At 64.8% G+C, this 21,763-nt stretch overlaps 2 protein-coding genes across 5 annotated transcripts; both read left to right on the top strand.

Moving 5' to 3' along the window:
- Positions 1–29: 29 nt before the first annotated feature.
- On the top strand, positions 30–4,982 carry ELP5 (elongator acetyltransferase complex subunit 5). The gene is made up of 8 exons (XM_074941129.1): positions 30–81; positions 735–795; positions 1,045–1,125; positions 1,624–1,850; positions 2,282–2,475; positions 2,810–2,908; positions 3,603–3,703; positions 4,145–4,982. Exons 1-8 carry the CDS (start codon positions 30–32, stop codon positions 4,251–4,253), a joined length of 924 nt encoding a protein of 307 aa, XP_074797230.1. The 3' UTR covers positions 4,254–4,982.
- A 2,455-nt stretch (positions 4,983–7,437) lies between these two features.
- On the top strand, positions 7,438–19,790 carry CTDNEP1 (CTD nuclear envelope phosphatase 1). Of its 4 annotated transcripts, none has more exons than XM_074941119.1 (8): positions 7,438–7,557; positions 13,231–13,297; positions 13,682–13,800; positions 14,156–14,227; positions 17,186–17,289; positions 17,796–17,907; positions 18,535–18,669; positions 19,350–19,790. In XM_074941119.1, exons 1-8 carry the CDS (start codon positions 7,456–7,458, stop codon positions 19,677–19,679), a joined length of 1,041 nt encoding a protein of 346 aa, XP_074797220.1. In that variant the 5' UTR covers positions 7,438–7,455; the 3' UTR covers positions 19,680–19,790. The 4 variants fall into 4 exon arrangements, with proteins under 4 accessions (XP_074797220.1, XP_074797221.1, XP_074797222.1 ...); XM_074941120.1 differs by having other exon boundaries at positions 17,186–17,302; positions 18,585–18,669; positions 19,350–19,557; XM_074941121.1 differs by having other exon boundaries at positions 18,585–18,669; positions 19,350–19,489.
- The last annotated feature ends 1,973 nt before the right edge of the window (positions 19,791–21,763 follow it).

Here is a 21,763-nt window from a genome sequence, read left to right as displayed (position 1 = left end):
GCGGAGGGGCGGGGGGAGGAGGGAGTGGGATGCTGGGGGAGCTGGTGGCTGGGGCGACGGGGGGGCTCGTCCTCATTCAGGGTGAGGGGGGGAGCTGGGGGGAGCAATGGGGAAGATGGGGGGCAGGGGGAGCCTGGGGGGAGGGGGATCTAGGGGGGAGGAGGAAGCCATGGGGGAGCTGGGGGGAAGGGGAGCCATGGGGTGGGGAGCTGGGGGGAAGGGGAGCCATGGGGGGAGGGGGATCTGGGGGGGGAGGAGGAAGCCATGGGGGAGCTGGGGGGGCAGGGGGAAGAGGAGCCATGGGGGGAGGGAGCTGGGGGGAGGGGAAGCCTGAGAGAAGTGGGATCTAGGAGGAAGGAGAAAGCCATGGGGGAGTTGCGGGGAAGGGGAGCCATGGGGTGGGGAGCTGGGGGAAGGGGAAGCCTGGGAGAACTGGGATCTGGGGGCGGGGGGAGGAGGAGCAATGCGGGGATGGGGAGCAATGGGTGGGGAGGGGGAGCCATTGGGGGAGCTGGGGGAAGCAGAGGGGAACCTGGCCGGGGGGACGACAGGGGGAGCTGGAGGGAGGGAGGGGCTGGTGGGAAGCTGGCCGGGGGGACGACAGGGGGAGCTGGAGGGAGGGGCTGGTGGGAAGCTGGAAGGGGAGGGGGGTTGGAGAGGGAGCGGGGGGGGTGTATATCTGTACTGGGGTGGGCAGATCCCCCTCTCACCGGCCCCGGGCCCTTTCCTCGCAGACACCTTTGAGTGTGAGGGCCGCAGCCTGCTCAAGACCTTTGTGGCAGCTTCAGCGCACAGGTGGGTGTGGTGCCCCCCCAAACCGCCCCATTGCCCCCCCCCAAACCGTGGGGTGGCTGAGACGCACGCCCCCTGCTGTCTCCCGGCCTTCCCCCGGTGGAGGGGGGGAGCTGCTGGGTATTTCTGCCCACCCCCCCCATAACCCACAATTGCCCCTTTGATCCCCGGCGCCCCCTTGTGGCCTGCAGCTCCCCCATGCTCTCGGCTCATTCCTGTCCCCCCCCCCCCCCCCCCGCTTTGCATTTCCAGGGGGGAATCCGTCCACGTTTTCGGCTTTGAAATCCCCGAGGAAGAGTTCCGGGCCGGCTTCGACCCTGACGTGACTGCGCGGTGAGTCCCCCCCTTACATCGTCTGCCCCACAGCTCCGCTTGTCTTCAATGCCCCCCCCCCCCCCGGGCCAGCACAGCACGGCCCCCTCCACTCCCGCCCCCCTCCGCACAGCCGTCTGTGGAGTTGGGGGCTGCATTGAGACAATCGGGGACCCTCTCCATGATTTTGCCCCCCAACTTCGAGGGCAGGGGTCTGCCCCGTCGTCTCCAGTGAGGGGCGGAGGGGGGGCGTTTCTTTCCCCCCCTCAGGAGCTGAGTTGCATCAGCTTTGTCTGCCTGCGCTCTCTTCCCTCCAGCCCCACACAGAAACCCCCCTCGCTGGGGTGGGCAGGGACCCCCCCCAATAAGTGGGGCCAGAGCACAGGGTAGCTGCCAGCTCTTGGAGCAATGGGCTTAGGCTCTCGGCAGACTCAGGCAGCGTCACGTCAGTTACATTGGGGCAGCTGTCCCCTCCCACAGCGTACCCCCCCCGGGTTGACCTTTGACACCCCCCCCCAGGTTACTATACCAGGATGGCTTCACAGACCCCCTGCGCTGGACCGGGGAGGCCGGGGCCTTCGGGGTGGAGGAGTTCTCAGCGCTTGGGGTGGCCGGGCGCCTAGCGCGGGGACCCACGGGACCCGTCACCGTCGTCCTGGACTCGCTCAGCTGGCTTCTGCTGCGCCAGCCACTGCCCGCCGTCTGCCAGACGCTGGAACAGATCCCGAGGGCAGCTGCCCACGCAGGTCTGGGAGCCAGGACTCCTGGGTTCTCTCCCTGGCCCTGGGAAGGGAGTGGGGGCTAGTGGGGAAGAGCGGGGTGGCTGGGAGCCAGGACTCCTGGGTTCTCTCCCCGGCCCTGGGAAGGGAGTGGGGGCTAGTGGGGTAGAGCGGGGTGGCTGGGAGCCAGGACTCCTAGGTTCTCTCCTTGGCTCTGGTGGTTAGAGCATGGGGGGGCTTGGAGCCAGGACTCCTGGGTTCGCTCTCGGAGTGGGGGATGGTGGGTCAGAGCAGGGGGTGCTGGGAGGCAGGACTCCTGGGTTCTCTCCCCGGCGCTGGGAGGGGAGCGGGGGCTGGTGGGTGAGAGCAGGGGGTGCTGGGAGGCAGGACTCCTGGGTTCTCTCCCTGGCTCGGGGTGGTGCGGGGGTGTCTGACCTCTCCCTTCCCTCCCCGCTCAGGCCTGCGTGTGACGAGGATCCTGGCCTTGCTCCACGGGGACCTGCACCCTCCGGGCCTGGTGGAAACCCTCCACTCCCTGGCCCAAGCCGTGGTGGGGGTGGGGCCGGGCCCCGAGGGCGTGGGGAGTCGGGGGGACGTCCCCCGACTGGCCTCCATGCTGCAGCGTAAGGGAACCCGGAAGGTCCTCAAGAAGGTGGGGGAAGGCAGGCGGAGACGCCCAGATTGGGGTGTGTGTGGGGGGGTGACTGGGGTGGGGGAGAGGGGGAAGCAGGGGTTGGGGGGATGGCAGGGAGGTGATGGATGGATATTGGGGGGCAGGGACCCCCCAGATCAGGGGGCAGTGGGGGTTTATGGAGGGGAGGGGGTCTTGGATGGGTCGGGATAACTTAGCAGCTGGAGTTCGCAGGGGGCAAGGGAGGAGACAGCCCCCCTTTGAGGCTGGGGGGGCAGCCGTGGGGGGAAGGGGGTGCCAATCTAGGGTGGGGGGGTGGCTCTGTCTCATCCTCTTCCCTCTCTTGTCCCCCCAGGAGGAATATTACACTGTCCTGGCCGGCTTCACCCCAAAAGCCCTCGGGGAGCCCACAGGGAGCATGCCCCAAGATGAGGATGCCGAGCCCCCCTCCACGGTATGGCCCCCCTCCCTTTCCTCATGAGGCCGGGGGTCCCCGGTTACACAGCAGTGGGCTCAGGGTGGGGTGGGGGATCAGCAGGTATCTGGACACCAGAGCACCCCAAACTCTGCTCCTTCTGAAATCCCAGCTTAGCTGCCCCCCCAGCCACTGGAGAGCTGGCAGTTAGGTGGTGGGGTCTTGGGGGGCAGGTGAGGGGTGTGGTGGGATGGAGGATCTCACAGGTGAGGGGTGTGGGAGTTAGCAGAGATCTGAGGGGCAGGGTGGGTTCAGGGGTTTTTGGGGGGCAGCAGTGAGTGGGGAGAACTGAACGTCCCAGGGGTGCTGATTTGGGGAAGGGTCTTGGGGGAAGGGAGGAGTTGGAGGTCCTGGGGGTGCTGGTTGAGGTTGTGGGGTGTCTCAGGGGATTAGGGGGGGATATGGGGTCCTGGGGGTGTGGGTTCGGGAACAGGGTAGTGCGGGTTTGTGGGGCAGGGGATTGGGGGGCATTGAGGAGTGGGGTTGGGGGGCTGTCTGAGTGCAGGGGGGGCTCTGGAGGTCTGGGGAGAATCCCTATCTACACTGTGGCCCCCTCTAGCCAAGCTGTCCCCCCATGGAGGGAGGTGACCCTGTGGGGTGACTCATGGGGGGGGGGGGGGGATGCCCTGCCCCGCCCCGGCCAGTGTGTGTGATGGGCGTCTCCACCCCCCAGGCGGACCCCACCGCCAACTTGACCTTCAACCTGCGGCTGTCGGACACGGAGCGCCAGGCCCGGGACGGGCTGCTGCTGCCCTTCCACTTCACCGCCCAAAAGTGAGTGGGGCGCGTGCCCCCGGAGAGACACCCCCCCCCGGAGGCCCCCTGCCTCCCCTCTGCACCCCTCCTGGATGCCCCCCATCTCCGATCTGTACCCGCCCCCGGGGGGATGCCTCATCAACTCCCTCTGCTCTGCACCCTCCCCCAAGGGAGATGCCCCCTGGACGCCTCCGCTCTGCACCCCGCTTCGGGGCAGGACCCCCCCCCCACCTGCCTCTGCTCTGCACTGGAACCCTCTTGCCCCAACGTCCTTTCTGCCCTGATACCCACCAAATTACCCTGGCCTCCGTCCTGCCCCGCCCCTTCCCAGCGCTCCTCTGCCTCCCCGAATCCTCCCGATACCTGTCCTGCCCCCCAGCCATCCCTCCTCTGCCGCCCCCCGCATCTCTGATTCCGTGGGAGCTGACCCCCCCGCCCCCCCGTCCTTCCCCGTGGTAGGAAGTCGTCCCTGCTGGAGGCCTCGGCCAACGCCGGGAAGATCTTCTACGAACCGGATGCCGCGGACGACCTGGACGAGGAGGATCCGGACGACGACCTGGACGTGTGAGAGCCGAGGGGGTGTGTGTGTGTGGGGGCTCCCCCCTCCCCCAAATGGACCCCCGGATCTTGGCCTCCCAGCAGGAACCTTCAGCGCGATCCGTGACCGAGCCCGACTCCGGCACCACTGTGTCTGCCACGGGGAGCTACCCAGGAGTGCACCGTGGCCCCCCACCCACGAGCCCAGGGCTGTGTCTGTGGTCTGTGGGCTGTTGACTGGGGTTGGCATCTGTCTGCCGAGAAGTGGGGCTGAGCCTTGTTCCCCTTCCCACTGCACCCACGCCAGCTCCCCCACCCCCGTCCCTACCACCCTCTCCTGCCGTGGCATGGGGCTAGACTTCCATAAAGAAAGGGTGGATGGGAAACCGCGCCCCCTAGAGGGGACAGGCCCCTGCCCCATTTCCCGACCCCCTGAGCCAGCCAGTCCTGGCCTGGGGCCGGATGTAGAGGGGCCAGTCCCCGCCCTGGGGCCGGATCAGAACTCCCCCCCCCTCAATTTGCAGCGGTCGGACTCATCCCTCTTCAGTCCAGAGAGGGCCCCCAGGCCCTTAAAACAAGCCACTTCCCCCTTTTTGGTAGGACCTACAAAAAAATACCCCAACAGCTCCTGCTGCCACCACCTCCACCCAACCCCAGCGTTTTCCCCTTGCTGGTGTAAACCATGTGCCTCGTTCAGCAGGGAAATGAAACTGAAGCTCGTTAAGAGCGGTGCATGGTGGGTGGAGCGACACTGGTGGAGGGAGAGGAGAATCCTGGGTGGGAGGGGAGTTGGGGCTGGTGGGTTACAGCACGGGGGGCTGGGAGCCAGGACTCCTGGGTTCTCTCCCCAGCTCTGGGAGGGGAGTGGGGACTGGTGGTTGGAACTTGGGGGGTTAGGAGCCAGGACTCCTGGGTTCTCTCCCTGGCTCTGGGAAGGGAGTGGGGGCTGGTGGTTAGGGCAGGGGATGCTAGGAGCCAGGACTCCTGGGTTCTCTCCCCAGCTCTGGGAGGGGAGTGGGGACTGGTGGTTGGAGCCGGGGGGGTTGGGAGCCAGGACTCCTGGCTTCTCTCCCCGGCTCTGGGAAGGGAGTGGGGGCTGGTGGTTAGGGCAGGGGATGCTAGGAGCCAGGACTCCTGGGTTCTCTCCCCGGCTTTGGGAGGGGAGTTGGGGCTGGTGATTGGAGCAGGGGGGGCTGGGAGCCAGAAGTCCTGGGTTCTACTCCCATCTCCACCATGGGGCTGAGAGTCTTGGTAGTGAAGAGTGGGTGGGGGGGCCGCAGTCTCCAACACTTTAGTGGGGGGGATCCCCTTCTGTCCCTGGGAGAGGGCAACCCCGATCCAGCCCGATCATGCTCTGTCAATCCTTGGTGCACCGGGGGGCTTGTACCCCAGAATCTTTCCAGTCCTGTAAAAGAGGGGGGAGAAGCAGTTGACGGGCAGACTGTGAGGGGGGACAGCCGCAGAGGGGGCATTGGCTTACTTAACCATTCCCCAAAGAAGGCCATGTGGGGTAGGGAGCGCCAGCCGTGGCCGGCTGAGTCCCGAACCTGGGAGCTGCCGCATGGGGAGGGTCTGGGTGTGGGTCTGAAGGGCAGGGCGCTCTGGGGCTAGTTTATTCGGGTGGTTGGCGCTCAAAACCCCTGACAGCATGCTATCTCAGTGCTTCGGTCAATAAACGTCGCCTCGATTTCCCCGGAGACCCGTGTGGGTGCTGTGTGTCCGGCGGAGGGGGGCGGGGTCCAGCTGGCTGGGGGCGGGGCGCTGATCTTCGGAGGCGGACCATGGATTGGAGGCTGGGGGGGGCCCTCTGGGTGGCACAGACCAGGGCGGGTGGTAGCCTGACACCCACCCCGGCTCCCTGAGCTCGTCTATGCTGGCCTTCTGCCCCCACCCCTTGGGTCTGGCCCAGCCCCCTTTCCCAGGCTCCGCCCACTTGCCCCCTTCAGGCCACGCCCCTCTCTGGTGGACCCACCCACTGTTCCCTTGCCTCCCTGTGACTCTGCCTCTTTCTGATGACCCCACCCACTTGCCCCCTCAAGCCCCGCCCCTTTTTGCCTTTCCCAACGGCTGTCTCTGGCCCCACCCTCAGACCACGCCCCTTTCTGATGGTCCCACCCACTGTCCTCCTGGGTCCTCCCTCTTGTCTCCCCGTGACCCCCACCTCTTTTCCCTGGCCCCACTTGTCTCAAGCCCTGCCCCAACTGCTGTCTCTGGACACGCCCCCTTGCTCTGGCCCCTCCCACTTTGTCTCTCCGCAGGCCACGCCCCTTTCTGATGGTCCGGCCCAGTGACCGCCTGCCCCGCCCCCAACTTGCCCCCCTCAAGCCATGCCCCTTTTGCTCGTCCCAACTCCCGTCTCTGGCCCCGCCCACTGCCTCCCTTGACCACGCCCCTTTCTGATGGCTCCACCTACTGTCTCTGGGCCCATGCCGTGGCCCCCTCCCCCTTGCCTCCCTGTGACCCCGCCTCTTTCTGATGGCCACACCCACTTGCCCCCTTATGCCCCGCCCCTTTTGCCATTCCCAACGGCCGTCTCTGGCCACGCCCCCTTTCTCTGACCCCCCCCTCTGTCTCCCCCGCGGGCTACGCCCCTTTCTGATGGTCCTGCCCCTGGCCCCACCCACTTGTCCACCCACTCCAAGCCCTGCCCCTTTTTTGCGCCAGTTCCCAACCGCTCTCGCTGGCCCCGCCCCCTTCCCTCCGGCCCCGCCCCCTTTGTCCTCCCCAGCCGTTGGTCTCCCTTTCAGCCCCGCCCCCTTTCCCCAGCCATCTCCCACTCGTCTCGCCCCCCTCGCACCGCCCAGTTTGGCGCATGCGCGCGCCGCATCCGCTCGAGACACCCGCCCTCCTCTTTCTGCGCGGGCCGGGCTTTATTTGGCGCGCGCGCCCGCGCGCGTGCGGCCTCCCCGCCCCCCGCCCCGCTTCCGTCCTCGCGCGCGGCGCGACCCCTCACCCGGAAGTGGTTCGACCGGAAACGAATCCGCCGCCGGCGGACGGACTCAAGGGGGGGGGGCGGCCCAGCAGCGGCGGCCGCTGAGCCCGACGGGAGCCAGGCGCGAGACCGACCCCCCCCTGCGGACCCCCCCCCGCCCCCTCCTCTCCCCGAGCTCTGCCCCTCCCCCCTCGCCCCGCCCCCGCCCCCCCGCCGGCTCGCGGCCCCGTGGCCCGGCCCGGGCGCGAAGCTGGCGGAGCTGGGCCGGGCGGGGGGCGGCGGGGCCGGGGCCGGGGCCGGGATGATGCGGACTCAGTGTCTGCTCGGCCTGCGGACCTTCGTGGCCTTCGCCACCAAGCTCTGGAGCTTCCTGCTCTACCTGCTGCGGCGCCAGGTCCGCACCGTGAGTGCCGGCGGGGGGGCCTGAGGGGCGAGGCTGGGGGGCAGCAGAGAAACGGGACCTGGGGTGGGGGGGAACCCGGGGGGGGACCCATGGAGCGGGACCTGGGCTGGGGGGGGGATCCAGGGGGCAACTCGGGAGTGAGGCTGGGGTGGGGGGGGGAACAGGGATGGGGCCTGGGGTTGGACTTGGCTGGGGGGGGGGGAATCCGGGGAGCGGGACGTGGGGGCGGGGGGGAGCATGACTGGAGGAGGGGACCTGGGGGGCAACCGGGAAGCAGGGCCTGGGGGGCCGACAGGGTAGCGGGGCTGGGGTTGGACCCGGTGAGCGGGGCCTGTGGGGGAGGACCGGGGGGGGGCAAGTGAGGAGCGGGGCTGGGCGGAGGGCCCAACTGAGTAACGGGACCTGGGGGCAGTTGTGGAGCAGGGCTGGGGGGGGAACGCGGGGGGGGGACCCATGGAGCGGGACCTTGCTGGGGAGCAGGGCGGGGGGGGGATCCGGGGACCAACTCGGAGTCGAGGCTGGGTGGGGGGGAACGGGGATGGGGCCTGGGGGGGCAACAGGGTAGCGGGGCTGGGGTTGGACCCGTGAGCGGGGCCTGTGGGGGGACGACCCAGGGGGGAGTGGGGCTGCAGGGGGGAATCCAGGGGGCAACTAGGGAGTGAGGCATGGTGGGGTGGGGGTGGGGTGAAGAGACCTGGGGGACAACTGGGGAGCGGGACCCAGACCCGGGGGGCACCTGGGGAACTGGGTTGAGGGGAGCTGGAGGGAGGAACTGGAGAGCTGGCATTGGGGGTTCTTGGGGCCTGTTGGGGCTATCCAGGAGGACTGGGAAGGCAACTAGGGGGCTGGCTAGGGTGATCTGGGGGGATTAGGAGGGCACCTGGGGCTGATTGTGGGAGGTTCGCGGGGGGGCTGGGATGCAGGAAGAGCCGGGAAGACCGTGGTTGGGTTGTCTGGGGGGACAATTGGGGGTCTGGTGTGGGGGAGCTGTGGTAGAGTGGTAAGGGACAATTGGGGGTGACTTGGGGGGATGGTGTGTGCGAGGGGCTGGGGAGGATCTGGGAAGACAATTGGGAGGCTGACCGGGGGGGGGGGGGGTCCAGGGAGATGCTGGGGGGATTGGGGGACAGCTGGGAAGCTGGCATGGGGGTATCTGGGGGGTCATCTGGGGCAATGGAACAGGGACTCGGGGGAGGTAAAAAAGCACCCAAGGGCAGGGGCAAAGGGTATTTAAGAGGTAGAGAAGGTACAGGGGGATCTGGGGGGCTGGTACCCCAGGGGAGGTGGAGGTAGGAGGGGAGATAGACAAGAGGGTTCTGGGGGCGACTGGCCCCCTGGAGCAGTCTTGGGGGGTGCCTGGGGTTCGGGGCCCATGGAGACTTGAAGGCATTTAAGTGGGGGAGGTATCTGAGGGGGTTGGGGCTGTGGGGTAGGATGCTGAACCCCTGGAACTGGGATGGGGAGAGCAGCTGGGGCCTTGGACAGGGGCTGGGAGGGAGCAGCAGGGGGTGGGGGGCATCATTATGCTGGCTCTGAGTGTCTTTGGCTGCTTGGGAGTGTGTGTGTGTGTGTGTCCGGGGGGGCGAGGGGGGTGCTAAGTTACTTGCTGCCCCAATGTTATTTGCTGCCCCACATCTATTCTGGAAAGTGGCGTTTAACCCTCCCCTCCCTGCCAGTGGCTGCTTGGAGCCCATCAAGGGGGGCTGGCGAGTTCGCAGGCAGGCGACATCCGGGTCTTCGATTGGCGCAAAGATCCGAAAGCCCATAAAGCCGGTAGAAAACCCGCCGGTGGCTTTTTGATGTGTTGACCCCCCATCCCCAAGCCCCTAGCTTCTGGGCTCAGGGAGAAGGAAACTGACCGTGAAATGTACTTGTAACTTCCCTGCCTTAGAGTGCAGTGAAAGCCTCATCTCGCAACCCCCTGGGAGGTAGATCAGGATCATCCCCCTTTGTCAGACGGGGAAACCGAGTCACAGAGCGGGAAGGGACTTGAGGCCGCATGGACTTGGCAGGCCATCAGGACTAGAATCCTGCTCTAATCCATTAGCCCTCGCTCCCCTCCCAGAGCTGGAGGGAGAACCCAGGAGTCCTGGCCCTCAGGCCCTCCTGCTGTAACCCACCAGCCCCCACTCCCCGCCCAGAGCTGGGAGATAACCCAGGAATCCTGGCTCCCAGACCCCCCTGCTCTAACCACTAGCCCCTCTATCCATGTAGTTAAATGCATGGAAATGAAGTTTACCAATCCCCCATCTCTGTCAAATTCTGCCAGGTTTAAAGGGGCAAGACATTTACTCTGGGCATTTGGCCGCTCTGTGTGTAGAGTCACATTCACCCTCGCCTTCGAAGCCCCAGGTGGAAGATCCCGGGGGGATCAGAGCAACCCCTTATAATCCGGGAAAGAAACCTTTGAAAGGAGGATCTGGACTCCGGGGTGTCTGGATCCAGCTCATTTGCCTCCCTCTGTGATCTTGGGAAAATGGCTTTGCCGTGCCTCAGTTTCCCCATCTTGAAACTTGTCAGACTGGAAATTCCTTGGGCAGGGACTGGTGGGGGAAGCTCTGTGCGGCGCCTGGTGCGGTGGGGGACCCCCGATCTCGGGCGGGGGGAGCTCTGTGTGGCGCCTGGAATACCGGAGGGGCCCCCCGATCTTGATCTCAGTCCATGGTGGTGGGAATTTTTTTTTTTTTAAAGCTCTGCAGCATCTGGTGCAATGGTGGGGTGACCCCAATCTCAGTTCAGGGGGAGCCTTTAGGCAGATGGCGCCCCTTAACTCCAGTGCCAGGGTGACGTTGACGCGGGCCAGGAACTTAATTCCAGCAGGGCCGCGGCTTCAGTCCCACTTTACGCTGGTGTCTGGTGCCCGAAGTCTGGAGCTCCCACCCCACATCTGAGACACGGGCCTGGGTAGAAACCTGACCCAGATATTGCTGGGGTGTATGTGGAAGGGTGGCTCAGTGGTTAGCGTTTTGGCCCAGGACCGACGAGGCTGAAGTTTAAGGCTTTGGGGAAACCGAGGCCGAGAGAGTGAGTCTGTAAAATAGGCGACCTACCTCAGATTGGGAGGCCCTCAGATACCAGGGTGATGCGCTCCGGTCAGTTTGTTGTGGATTTTGGGACAGCGGAATATAGTGTGTTTCGGCCGTAGATTTCAAGACGCTTTCCAAAGGTGGGCGGGATTGTTAGGGATGGGGAAACTGAGGCACAGAAGGGGGACATGCCCCAGGTCACCCAGTGTGCTGAGGACAGAACCCAGGCGTCCTGACCCCCCCCTCGGCCACGCTGTCTCTTAGCCTAGTTGTGCCATGTTGCTTGCGTGCTGTCCGCAGCGTTACGGAGGTGAGACTGTATCTGCGTTTCTCTGCCGACTGCGGGTGCAGCGCCCAGCTCAATGGGACCCTGAGCTTTTCCTGGGGGTGGGGAATGGGGCGGGGGGTGGCTTTCTCCTCCAGGGGGCACTGGCTCTGACACGGCCCACGCAGCCTGTCAAAGTCACTGCCCCATAGACCTCGGGGCTAAACTCCCGTGTCCCTCTGGCCTTTGCCACGGGCCATTGGGTGGCTCTGTGTTCCCAGCTTTGGGCTGTTGGGACCCAGGCATCCTGGCACTGTCTGGGGTGTGTGTGATGGGATGGAGTCCTGGGGCCATCTGGGGTGTGTGTGATGGGATGGGACCCAGATGTCCTGGTGCCATCTGGGGTGGAGTGAGGTAAGGGGACCCAGGCGTCCGGGCTCCATCCCCGGGACGGGGAGTTGGGACCCCGGCGTCCAGGCTCCCTCCCCGGGAGGCATACCTGACGCTTGCTCTGCGTTTGTCTTCTGTCTTGGGACACCTGCTAGTGGGAGGGTTAATATGCTTAAAACACTGCCCGGCGCCAACCCCAGACGCCTCCTCTGGGCAGGTGATGGGCAGGCCGGGGCCCGTGCTGTGTGCCCGGGCCTGGCTGCTGACTGGCGGCTGGTCTTAGTCCTGATTTTAACCTGGGGGGGGCCCTGTCACTCCTGGGGCTGGCTTGGCTGGGAGCGGGGTGAGAGCCCGATTGCTGTGTTCCCCCGAGCCGCTAACCCCCCTGCCAGCCTCCAGCACCTTCCCACGATTCCCCTGGCGCACCTAGGACAGCTGTGCTCTCCCACAATGCACTGGGCTGGTCGAGCGCCTTGGTGCAGAGCATCCTGGGAATCCTAGCCCCCGCGCGGACGCGGTACCTTGTGCCGGATCACACAGCGTGGACTCTCCCGTTGTGCCGGGGCGCTGCACGGATGCCGATCGGGGGACCCCACTGGGCTGCGTGCGATGGAGGGGACCCTGATCTTTACCTACAGGGTAAAGGCCCCTGAGCTCGCCAGTCCCTGCCCCGGAGCCGGATGGGAGCCCCGTTCCCTGGCCAGCCCATAACCAAATCTCCACTGCTGCTCCTGCAGGGGGGTGGGTCGGAAGCAGCCGCTGGCTGGCCCCCGGGCCCTGTGATTTCCAGCCGCCCTGTGGCCGGAGCGAGACGGGGGCCGCGTAAGCTGTTCTCCGCGGGCTGGGATTGCGCTTTCCCTCCTCAGCAGGGCGGCTGGGGTCCTTTGGACCCCACCTGTTTCCCCTGCTCCGAGGGTTCGTGAGCTGCCGCCTCTCCCCGTGGTCTCAGGCCTCGCCGGATCCGATGCTGGGCAGCCCGCGGATCGGATCAGCCGGGGTGAACCAGCTGGGAAGCTAATTCTGGGAGGAAGTCCTTGCAGCTGGCCCTGGAGTCACGTCCTGCTGCCCCCGGGGCCAGCGCCAGCCACTGGCCAAGCGGCGCATGACCCGTGGGGCGCGGGATCCATGCCCTTGCCAAGGGATGACAGGTGCCGGGGGCTGTGACCGGGGCGCAGTTTGAGTCGGGGAAGCAGGTGGGTGGTTAAAATAGAGACTGGGAGGTGTGAAGGGAGCAGGGGTGAGCCCATGGCAGATCTAATCCGGGCTTCTCCAGTGCAGGCAGGTGCTGTGACATGTCATAGGGCAGGGCGGACGGGGGCCCAAAAAGGCACGACAGAGGGAGGGGAGGGGGGTCTGGTGGGTTAGAGCAGGGTGGGCCGGGAACCAGGACTCCTGGGTTCTGTTCCCCCCTCTGTCAAAAAGGGGAGCCATGTTTTTTACCAGCATGAGTCCGGACTCCTGGGTTCCATCCAGATTCATTCCTGTCTTGTTAATTCCTCTGTTGTGTCTATGCTCCTGCCCTGCTCTAAACACCTGAGATGGAACCCACCCCACCTGCTCTAACCCACCAGCCCCCACTCCCCTCCCAGAGCTGGGGAGAGAACCCAGGAGTCCTGGCTCCCAGCCACCCCTGCTCTAACCCACCAGACACCATTCCCCTCCCAGAGCTGGGGAGAGAACGCAGGCATCCTGGCTCCCAGCCCCGCAGCTCTAACCCACCAGATGGGGATTGGGGGGGGGGGGCACAGAGCATGTGGAATGAATGGAGGAGTGGGGAGAAATGGGGGGAGACTGGAGGGACAAGGGGGGAGTCCCTCAAGTAGAAAGGGGTGTCAACACATGGAGCTTGTGGGAGGCCCCCGGACATGGGTCGTTACAGAGGCATGCCCGTGTGTGTGTGTGGCGGGGGACTGGGATGATCTGGGGGCAGGGGGGCTAGCAGCCGGGCTCTCCTCCCGGCTATGACAGCCCGTCCCGCTCTCCTCGCGGCAGGTGATCCAGTACCAGACGGTGCGCTATGACGTGCTCCCTCTCTCCCCGGCTGCACGGAACCGGCTTAGTAAGTATCCCCGCCCCTCAGCTCCCAGCCCCCACTCCCTTCCCAGAGCTGGGGAGAGAACCCAGGCGTCTTGGCTCCCAGCTCCCCCTTCTCTAACCCACCAGACCCCACTCCCCTCCCAGAGCTGGGGAGCAGGAGGGCCTCCCCAGGTTTTCAGGGTTAAGAGGGGGTGTCTCCCCAGGAGTGGCAAAGGGGTGGGGCTGCATCTAAACCTTACAGCAGGTAGGTCCAACGGGGTCCCTGCCATGGGGCAGCATGCGGTGGGGGGTGTGGTGAGAGGGACTGGATGCCTGTTTCTCAGGGCTGATGTTGATTGGGGGGGTGGGGAGGGTTTTGCAGGCCACATCTGACAGCTCCCTCTCCCCCCCCCACCCACCCCCCCAGACCAGGTGAAGCGGAAGGTCCTGGTGCTCGACCTGGACGAAACGTTGATCCACTCGCACCACGATGGGGTGATGCGACCCACGGTGCGGCCCGGGACCCCTCCTGACTTCATCCTCAAGGTGAGCCGGCGGCCGGGCGCCGAGGACTGAACTCTGCCTGGCGGGACGGGGTAAATCTGGGGGCATGTGAGAGCGGGGAGATCAGGGGGAGATGGCCTCTGTTAGTGTGTGGGGGGTTCTGTCCTCCTGCCCGCGTGCAACGCCCAGGTAAATTTATGTAGGTCCTACACCCATGCCCCCGCCTCGGCCACATCCTTCACTCCAGACACAATGGGAACTGCCTTTCTGTGGGGACTATATGCCACAAGTCAAAGCTATCTAGGAGCTTTCCCCTCTAGGGGGCGCCGGCTGCAGGCTCAGGGGAGCGATGGGGAATGGGGCACCCCCCTTTACCTGTCTCCTCTCCGGTCTCCAGGTTGTGATAGACAAACACCCCGTCCGCTTTTTTGTACATAAGAGGCCGCACGTGGATTTTTTCCTAGAAGTGGTAAGTGGCCCCCCCGCCGTGTCCTGCTTTTGTCTGGGGTGGGGTCCTGTATTCGGACCCACGTCAGCCTGGATCATGCCCCCCCGTCTTCCCCACCCACCACGCTATTCTCCACAACCCCCCCAATGAAATTTGGCTGGCACAACAGCCGGCTGTAGAGGCCCGACGAGGTTCTTGGCTCTGCCGCTGACTCCCCCGCCCAACCCACTTGACTACAGAACCGGGGAGAGACCCCAGGATTCCTGACTCCCAGACCCCACCGCTGTAACCCACTCAACCCCAGATCCATGGAGAGAACCGAGGCGTCCTGGCTCCCAGCCCCTCCTGCTCTAACCCGCTAGACCCTTCTCCCCTCCCAGAGTCAGGGAGAGAACCCAGGAGTCCTAGTTCCCAGCCTCCACTGCTCTAACCCACTAGACCCTACTCCCCTCCCAGAGACAGGGAGAGAATCCAGGAGTCCTGGGTTCCAGCCCAACTTTTGGCTCTGTTAATAGTGGATAGTTCTCTGTGAACTTCCACTCAGCGTGCAGCGACCATGAATTTAGGAGCCGATAGCGAAGGGATAGAAATGAAGCCAGGAGAGAATCGCTCCAGTTGCCCTGGTCTCTATGCTCCCCCTGAAGCTCTGGGACAGGGTCGCTGTCAGCAACAGGATACAGGTCTAGACGGATCGTTGGTTTGATGCATTAGGGCAGCTTCTACGTTTTCAAACGCACTCTGCCTCAGTTTCCCCTCTGCAGCAAAAGTGCCCTTGTGCTCAAGTCGCTCTGACAGAGAGGGAGTTCGTTGTGATTGGAGCCAGGCGGACGGGCCCCCCGCTCCCAGGGCAGTAAATTCTCCAGCCCCTGCCTTGCACCCCAGAGAGATGCCTCTTGTACTGTCCACCTCATTACATTGTTCGTCATATTGTCTCTCTATAAATCCATGGGACGCCCACATCTTGAATACTGCCTGCAGATGTGGCCGCCCCACCTCCAAAAAGATCTATCGGGATTGGAAAAGGTTCAGAAAAGGGCAACAAAAATGATTAGGGGTCTGGGTGTGAGGAGAGATTAATAAGACTGGGACTTTTCAGCTTGGAAAAGAGACGGCTAAGGAGGGATATGAGAGAGGTCTATCAAATGATGACGGGTGCGGAGAAAGTAAATAAGGAAGTGTTATTTATTCCTCATAACACAAGTACTAGGGGTCACCCAATGAAATAAACAGGCAGCAGGTTGAAAACGAACAAAAGGAAGTATTTCTTCGCACAACGCACTGTCAACCTGTGGAACTGCTCGCCACTGGGTGTTGTGAAGGCCAAGACGAGAACAGGGTTTAAAAAAAAGAACTAGATACGTTCCTGGAGGACAGGTCCATCAGTGGCTATTCGCCAGGATGGGCAGGGACGGGGTCCCTGGTCTCTGCTAGAAGCTGGGAATGGGGGCCAGGGGGTGGATCACTTGATGATTCCCTGTTCTGTTCCTTCCCTCTGGGGCACCCGGCATTGGCCGCTGTCGAATGACGGGATACTGGGCTCGATGGACCTTTGGTCTGGCCATTGAAATGTCACTTCCGTCGAAGAGAAAACAGCCACACAGGTTTATTAGCTGGAGAGAGGTCGATTTTTTTCAGCAATAAAGGCATAAAAGGTGGGCGTTGGTTACAAAGCTAAACACGCATTCGAAACCCGAAACGTCACCGAGGCTCGGGAAGATTTCAAGGAAACAGCTTTTCTCACCTCCCCAGCCATTGCAGGTCTTAGCACAGAGCGACGAACCCCCCAGTGACAAACTGCCCCGTTAACCGCACACCTCGTTTGGAACCGGAAGTAGGCAATCGGCCATCAGCAGAGGCGAGGGGAAAAAAAAAGGCAAATACATCATAAAGTTTCCAAGCTGTATTAAGTCACCGTTCAGCTGTAAGCTTTTGAAATGCTCTGTCCAGCGGTACGAAGGTTTCAGAGTTACAAACGACCGTCCTTCCCGAGGGATTCGTAACTCTTGAGGCTCCGCCGTAGCTAATACTTGTCCAACAGCTGTGGGTCAGTCCTCTCGTGACAGGGGGTTTCCCGGACTTGCAGTGTGTTTCAGTAACAGACACGCAGTAAAATCTCATCGCTCCTTAGGCTGCGTTGATGCGCATGGTTTAACGGGACGGTGATAGTCAGCAGATTATGGCTTTTCAAATGACACCTCACTGTCGCTGGGTGTTGGGCGGGGGGCCGCGTGCGCAGGTAGAGGGGTCCTTCCCCGAAGAGATCCGTCTAGACCAAGCGTGGGAGAGGAAACTGAGGCATAGAGGGGAAGGGACTTGCCCAAGCAGGCCGGTGGCAGAGCCAAGGGATGGAACCCAGGAGTCCTGGCTCCCAGCCCCAGCCCCACCCCCCCCAACCATCAGATCCCACTCCCTTCCCAGAGCTGGGGAGAGAGCCCAGGAGTCCTGGTTCCCAGTTCCTCTTGCTCAAACTCATCATCCACCACTGCCTTCCCAGAGCTGGGGAGAGAACCCAGGGGTCTGGGCTCCCAGCCCCCGGTTCTAACCACTAGACCCCACTCCCTTCCCAGAGCCGGGGAGAGACCCCAGGAGTCCAGGCTCCCAGCCCCCCCCCGCGCTCTAACCACTAGACCCCACTCCCGTCCCAGAGCCGGGAGAGACCCCAGGAGTCCAGGCTCCCAGCCCCCCCCCCCCCCCCGCGCTCTAACCACTAGACCCCACTCCCGTCCCAGAGCCGGGGAGAGACCCCAGGAGTCCTGGCTCCCAGCCCACCCCTGGCTCTAAGCACTAGACCGCACTGCCCTCACTAGAACTGGACCTCCATGACCATGCATGTATGCTCAAAGACACTGCCATTCACCCTGCTCTCTCGGGGGCCCATGGGGGTCACTAGCTGGCAGCCCCCCCCATCCCCCTCGGGAGGGGGCGGAGGTCTCCGTCCCACCCTGATTTCCTCTCCCTCCCTTCCCCCCCCACGCCCAGGTGAGCCAGTGGTACGAGCTGGTGGTGTTCACGGCCAGCATGGAGATCTACGGCTCCGCGGTGGCCGACAAGCTGGACAACAACAGGAGTATCCTCAAGAGAAGGTATTACCGGCAGGTGAGTGGGGGGTGGGGCGTGGGGCGTGGGGGAGTAGGATGGGGAAGGAGGGGAGAGGCTTGGGGGCAGCAGGGGGCGGGGCTTTGGAGAGCAGAGTGGGGGAGGGGCTTAGAGAAAGCAGGGTTGGGGAGCTTAGGGGGATCAGGGTGGAGGGGCTGGGAGAGAGGCGGGCTGGGGGCGGAGCTTAGAGGGGGCTGGGGGCGGGGCTTTGGACAGAAGAGCTGGTGGGTGATGGACCAGGAGCTCAAGAGAAGGGGGCGGGGCTTCAGCAGGGGGGCGGAGCAGCCAATTGCATGCTGTGTGGCAGCTGGGGTGCCCCTGCGTTTCCCCCCCCCGCCCCGGATGCTGGGGGCTCACCGGCTGGGTGGGGTGCTCCCCCTCTCCGAGCACGGCCCCGGCGGCCCGGCTACGGGGTGGGAGGAGTGTGGGGCATTGGGGGGCACCCCAGGGGTTTGCAGCTACTCACCCCCCCCCTCGCCTGCCCCCCCTCCAGCACTGCACTTTGGAGCTGGGCAGCTACATTAAGGACCTGGCGGTGGTGCACAGCGACCTGTCGAGTGTCGTCATCCTGGACAACTCGCCGGGTGCCTACCGGAGCCATCCAGGTACGAGCCGGACCCCCCCCTACCCGGGGCTGGGAGAGAACCCAGGAGTCCTGGCTTCCACCCCCTGCGCTAACAACCAGCCCCCCACTCCCTGCCCAGGACCAGGAGACAACCCAGGAGTCCTGGCTCCCAGCCCCCACTCCCCCTGCCCGGGGCCGGGAGACAACCCAGGAGTCCTGGCTCCCAGCCCCCACTCCCCCTGCCCGGGGCCGGGAGAGAACCCAGGAGTCCTGGATCCTGGCCCCCACTCCCCCCCCGCCCGGGGCCGGGAGACAACCCAGGAGTCCTGGCTCCCAGCCCCCACTCCCCCCAGCCCGGGGCCGGGAGAGAACCCAGGAGTCCTGGATCCTGGCCCTCCCTGCTCTAACCCACCAGCCCCCCACCCACTCCTCTCCAGGAGGGGTGTTGCCCCTCTCCCGATTGGGGGAGGGTCTCTCCTCCCCACCCCCGTCCCATGTCCTGACTGAAGGGAAGTGGCTCCCCCCAAAATGGACCATGAGCCACAGAGCCCCCTCCAGGGTTGTGCTGGGACCCGGGGGGGGGTCGGGGGGGCTGCATGTGGGTGTGTGGTACTGACCTGGACTCTGGGGGGGCGGGGTGGGGGAACGTACACCTCCCGCTCTGCAGTCGGCCGGCGCTGCCCCTTTAAGAGGTGTCCGTCTGTCCCTGTCTGCTAGACAACGCCATCCCCATCAAGTCGTGGTTCAGCGACCCCAGCGACACCGCCCTGCTCAACCTGCTGCCCATGCTGGATGCCTTGAGGTACCCGCCGCCGGGGGTCCAGGATGCCTGGGTTCTCGCCCCACCGCCGGGAGCGGGGTGGGGGGTTAGAGCAGGGGGGACTGGGAGCCAGAACTCCTGGGTTCTCTCCCTGGCTCTGGGAGGGTAGCTGGAGCTAGGGGTTAGAGCAGAGGGGGGGCGCTGGGAACCAGGACGCCTGGGTCCCCTCCCTGGCTCCGCTTAACAGCCTGCACTGCTCTGCGTTGGGTACCATCGGTGACCATACCAAAGGCCTGAGATCCAAGCGGTCGCAGGCTGACCCATATCCAGTAGCCCCCCGACCTGCGCTGCAGAGCCCAGGCTGGATGAGCAGGATGCTCCGGTATTGGGCTGAGCCCTGAATCCCTGCCGGGTGCCCTCCTTCCTGGGGTGGCGTCTCCGCCTGCCTGGGTTATGACCCGTTCGTGGCCCGACCCTCCAGGAACGTGTTTTTCCAGCCCCATTAGGGTTTTGGCCTTCACAACATCCTGTGGCAAGGAGTTCCACAGGTGAATTATTAGGCCGAGATCCAGCAAGGGGATCCTTTGACACTCTACACAGTCCCTGTGCTCTGTGCAAGTACCTAGGGGTGACTAAGTCAAAGGGGGCTGGTTAATTAGAGCAGGAGGGCTGGGATTCAGGACTCCTGGGTTCTCTTCTAACGCTTCCTTTCCCCTCCTCAGGTTCACAGCAGACGTGCGGTCGGTGCTGAGCCGGAACCTCCATCAGCACCGCCTCTGGTGACGTCAGCACCTCCTTTCTTCGGGCGTGGGCCCCTGACCTCCGCTGTATCCCACCGCTGCCACCACCACTTCTCCCCCTCCCCGCAACGTGGACTCCGCCCCCGGCTTTGTGGACTCTGGAGAAGAGCAGAGGCGGGGGCGAGGGGTGTTTATAAAACACCGAACCCCGCCCCCCCAATTCCCCACCGACAAACGACTCCCCCCCACCTCCTGGGGACTGACTGGGAGGGCGGAGCTTACCCGGCAGCTGGACAAAGAAAGGGGGTGTGAAACTCTGTGGCGCGCGGATGGACGTGTCTCATCAGGCTGGGGGCTGGTTTTACAAGACCCCCCCCTGCCCCCCTTGGCCTTGTACAAAGACCTCGTTTTTTTTTCTTTTCGTTTCCTTTTTCGTTCCGTTCTTCCTTCTCCTTCACCCCCCTCCCCCCCCCCGCCCCTGAGGCGGAACGGGAGGTTCGCAACCTGGAGCCGCTTGATATATATATTTCTCCCCCCCCGCCTTGGGGGGGGGCTTGGGTCTCGGATCTGGACCCAAGGGACGACCCTTCGCTGGTTTCTCAGACTCGGGGGGGGGGGGGGGGGGGGGGAGGAAAACCCGGGAGACAAATTATAGCCGCTAAGCAAGGCCAGAACCGGTGCTGTGTTCAGAGAGTTCTTACTGGGGGGGGTTCACCCCCCCCCCAGGCCGTTCCAGATGTTCAACAGCTGGAGTCTTGTGCAGGGAGAGGGAAGGATGTGGGCCCTGGCTCCGGGGGGTGGGGGCTGGTGGGTTAGAGCAGGGCCGTCTGGGAACCAGGACTCCTGGGTTCTCTCCCTGGCTCTGGGAGGGGCGATGCTGGGGATGCAGGTGAGTGCTGGGGAAGCTGCAGCCGCGGGGGGGGGGGGGGGGGTCTGCTGGGGGTCAGTGCCCAGTTGGTTCACAAGCAGCAGGCCTCCGTGCCTCAGTTTCCCCAGCTGCCAGAGGCACAGAGCTCCTGTGCCCCCAGGCCTGGGTTGGCTGCAGTTCTCGCCAGGCGGGGCACCAGGAGAGGGTTTGGGGGCCCCATTCAGTGGGGGGCCTGTCGTGAGGGGTAAAGCGGGGTTCAAGGATCAGCTGAGGACACGGCTGCACCATCAGCCCCCCCCCGCGGCAGGCTGGAACCCAGGCGTCCTGGCTCCTAGCCTCCCATTCGGGGTGAGACGGGGGCACCGCCCCCCGTTCTGTGCTGTGGGGTTACAGGGGACCTCTCACCTGCTGGAGATCGGAACTGACCCCGTGGAGCCTGAGCGGGCGGAAGGTCAATCCAGCCAGAGTGGGGGGTGGGGGGGGGGGCTCTTCCCTGGCAGGCGGGGCTGGCCCGGGGGGTGGGTGCTAGGAGGTGCTTGGGGGGGCAGGGAGTGGGCTGGGGGGCTCAGCAGAGGGTGCTCTCCTCTGGCAGGCAGGGTGGCCAGGGGGGGTCCAAGGGCGCAGGGAGCAGAGCGGGGGTGCTCTCCCCTGGCAGGTGGGGCTGGCCCCTGGGTGGTGCTGGGGGGCAGGACACATTCCATTTTTTAATTTGAAGGGTAAAATACTGCCCCCCCCCGAGGAAGTGGCAAAATACCCAGGTACTTTCCTGGGCCCAGGGGAACTCTGCGGGCGGAGCCAGGTTCTGGTTTCTGGCACTTCCTGCCGTTCCCCACCACCGCCAGCGTGCAATGCATCATGGGAGCCTCCCTTGGCAGGAGATGTGGGGGGCAGAACTGTTCCTTGGAGGAGCTGCACCTCGGCGCCGGACGAGGGGTCCCCGGGTCACCGGCCGCCCCAGAAGTGGCCGCATCTCAGCGCTGGGCGAGGGGTCCCTGTGTCACCAGCTGCCCCACCCCAGAGGTGGCCGCATCTCAGTGCCGGGCGAGGGGTCACCGTGTCACCAGCCACCCTGCTCCTGGCTCCCAGTCCCCCCCCTGCTCTGACCCACCAGCCCCCACTCCCCTCCCAGAGCTTGGGGGGGGGGAGAGAACCTAGGCGTCCAGGCTCCCAGCCCCCCTGCTCCGACCCACCAGCCCCCACTCCCCTCCCAGAGCCAGGGAGAGAACCCAGGAGTCCCGGCTCCCACCCCCCTGCTCTGACCCACCAGCTCTCACTCCCCTCCCAGAGCCAGGGAGAGAACCCAGGAGTCCCGGCTCCCAGCCCCCTGCTCTGACCCACCAGCCCCCACTCCCCTCCCAGAGCCAGGGAGAGAACCCAGGAGTCCCGGCTCCCAGCCCCCTGCTCTGACCCACCAGCCCCCACTCCCCTCCCAGAGCCAGGGAGAGAACCCAGGAGTCCCGGCTCCCACCCCCCTGCTCTGACCCACCAGCCCCCACTCCCCTCCCAGAGCCAGGGAGAGAACCCAGGA

Source organism: Natator depressus, chromosome 28 (assembly GCF_965152275.1).
Source record: "Natator depressus isolate rNatDep1 chromosome 28, rNatDep2.hap1, whole genome shotgun sequence".
Taxonomy (NCBI): Eukaryota; Metazoa; Chordata; order Testudines; family Cheloniidae; genus Natator; species Natator depressus.
The sequence above is the reverse complement of the archived record's forward strand: the minus strand, read 5'-3'. Positions and strand labels throughout refer to the sequence as shown.

Excerpts from the sequence above, each read along its gene's own strand:
- ELP5 (XM_074941129.1), top strand. The coding sequence starts at position 30 with ATGCTGGGGGAGCTGGTGGCTGGGGCGACGGGGGGGCTCGTCCTCATT. Across the intron at positions 2,476-2,809 it reads CCCGGAAGGTCCTCAAGAAG|GAGGAATATTACACTGTCCT; the intron begins GTGGGGGAAGGC and ends TTGTCCCCCCAG. Across the intron at positions 2,909-3,602 it reads ATGCCGAGCCCCCCTCCACG|GCGGACCCCACCGCCAACTT; the intron begins GTATGGCCCCCC and ends TCCACCCCCCAG.
- CTDNEP1 (XM_074941119.1), top strand. The coding sequence starts at position 7,456 with ATGATGCGGACTCAGTGTCTGCTCGGCCTGCGGACCTTCGTGGCCTTC. Across the intron at positions 13,298-13,681 it reads GGCTGCACGGAACCGGCTTA|ACCAGGTGAAGCGGAAGGTC; the intron begins GTAAGTATCCCC and ends CCACCCCCCCAG. Across the intron at positions 13,801-14,155 it reads CTCCTGACTTCATCCTCAAG|GTTGTGATAGACAAACACCC; the intron begins GTGAGCCGGCGG and ends TCCGGTCTCCAG.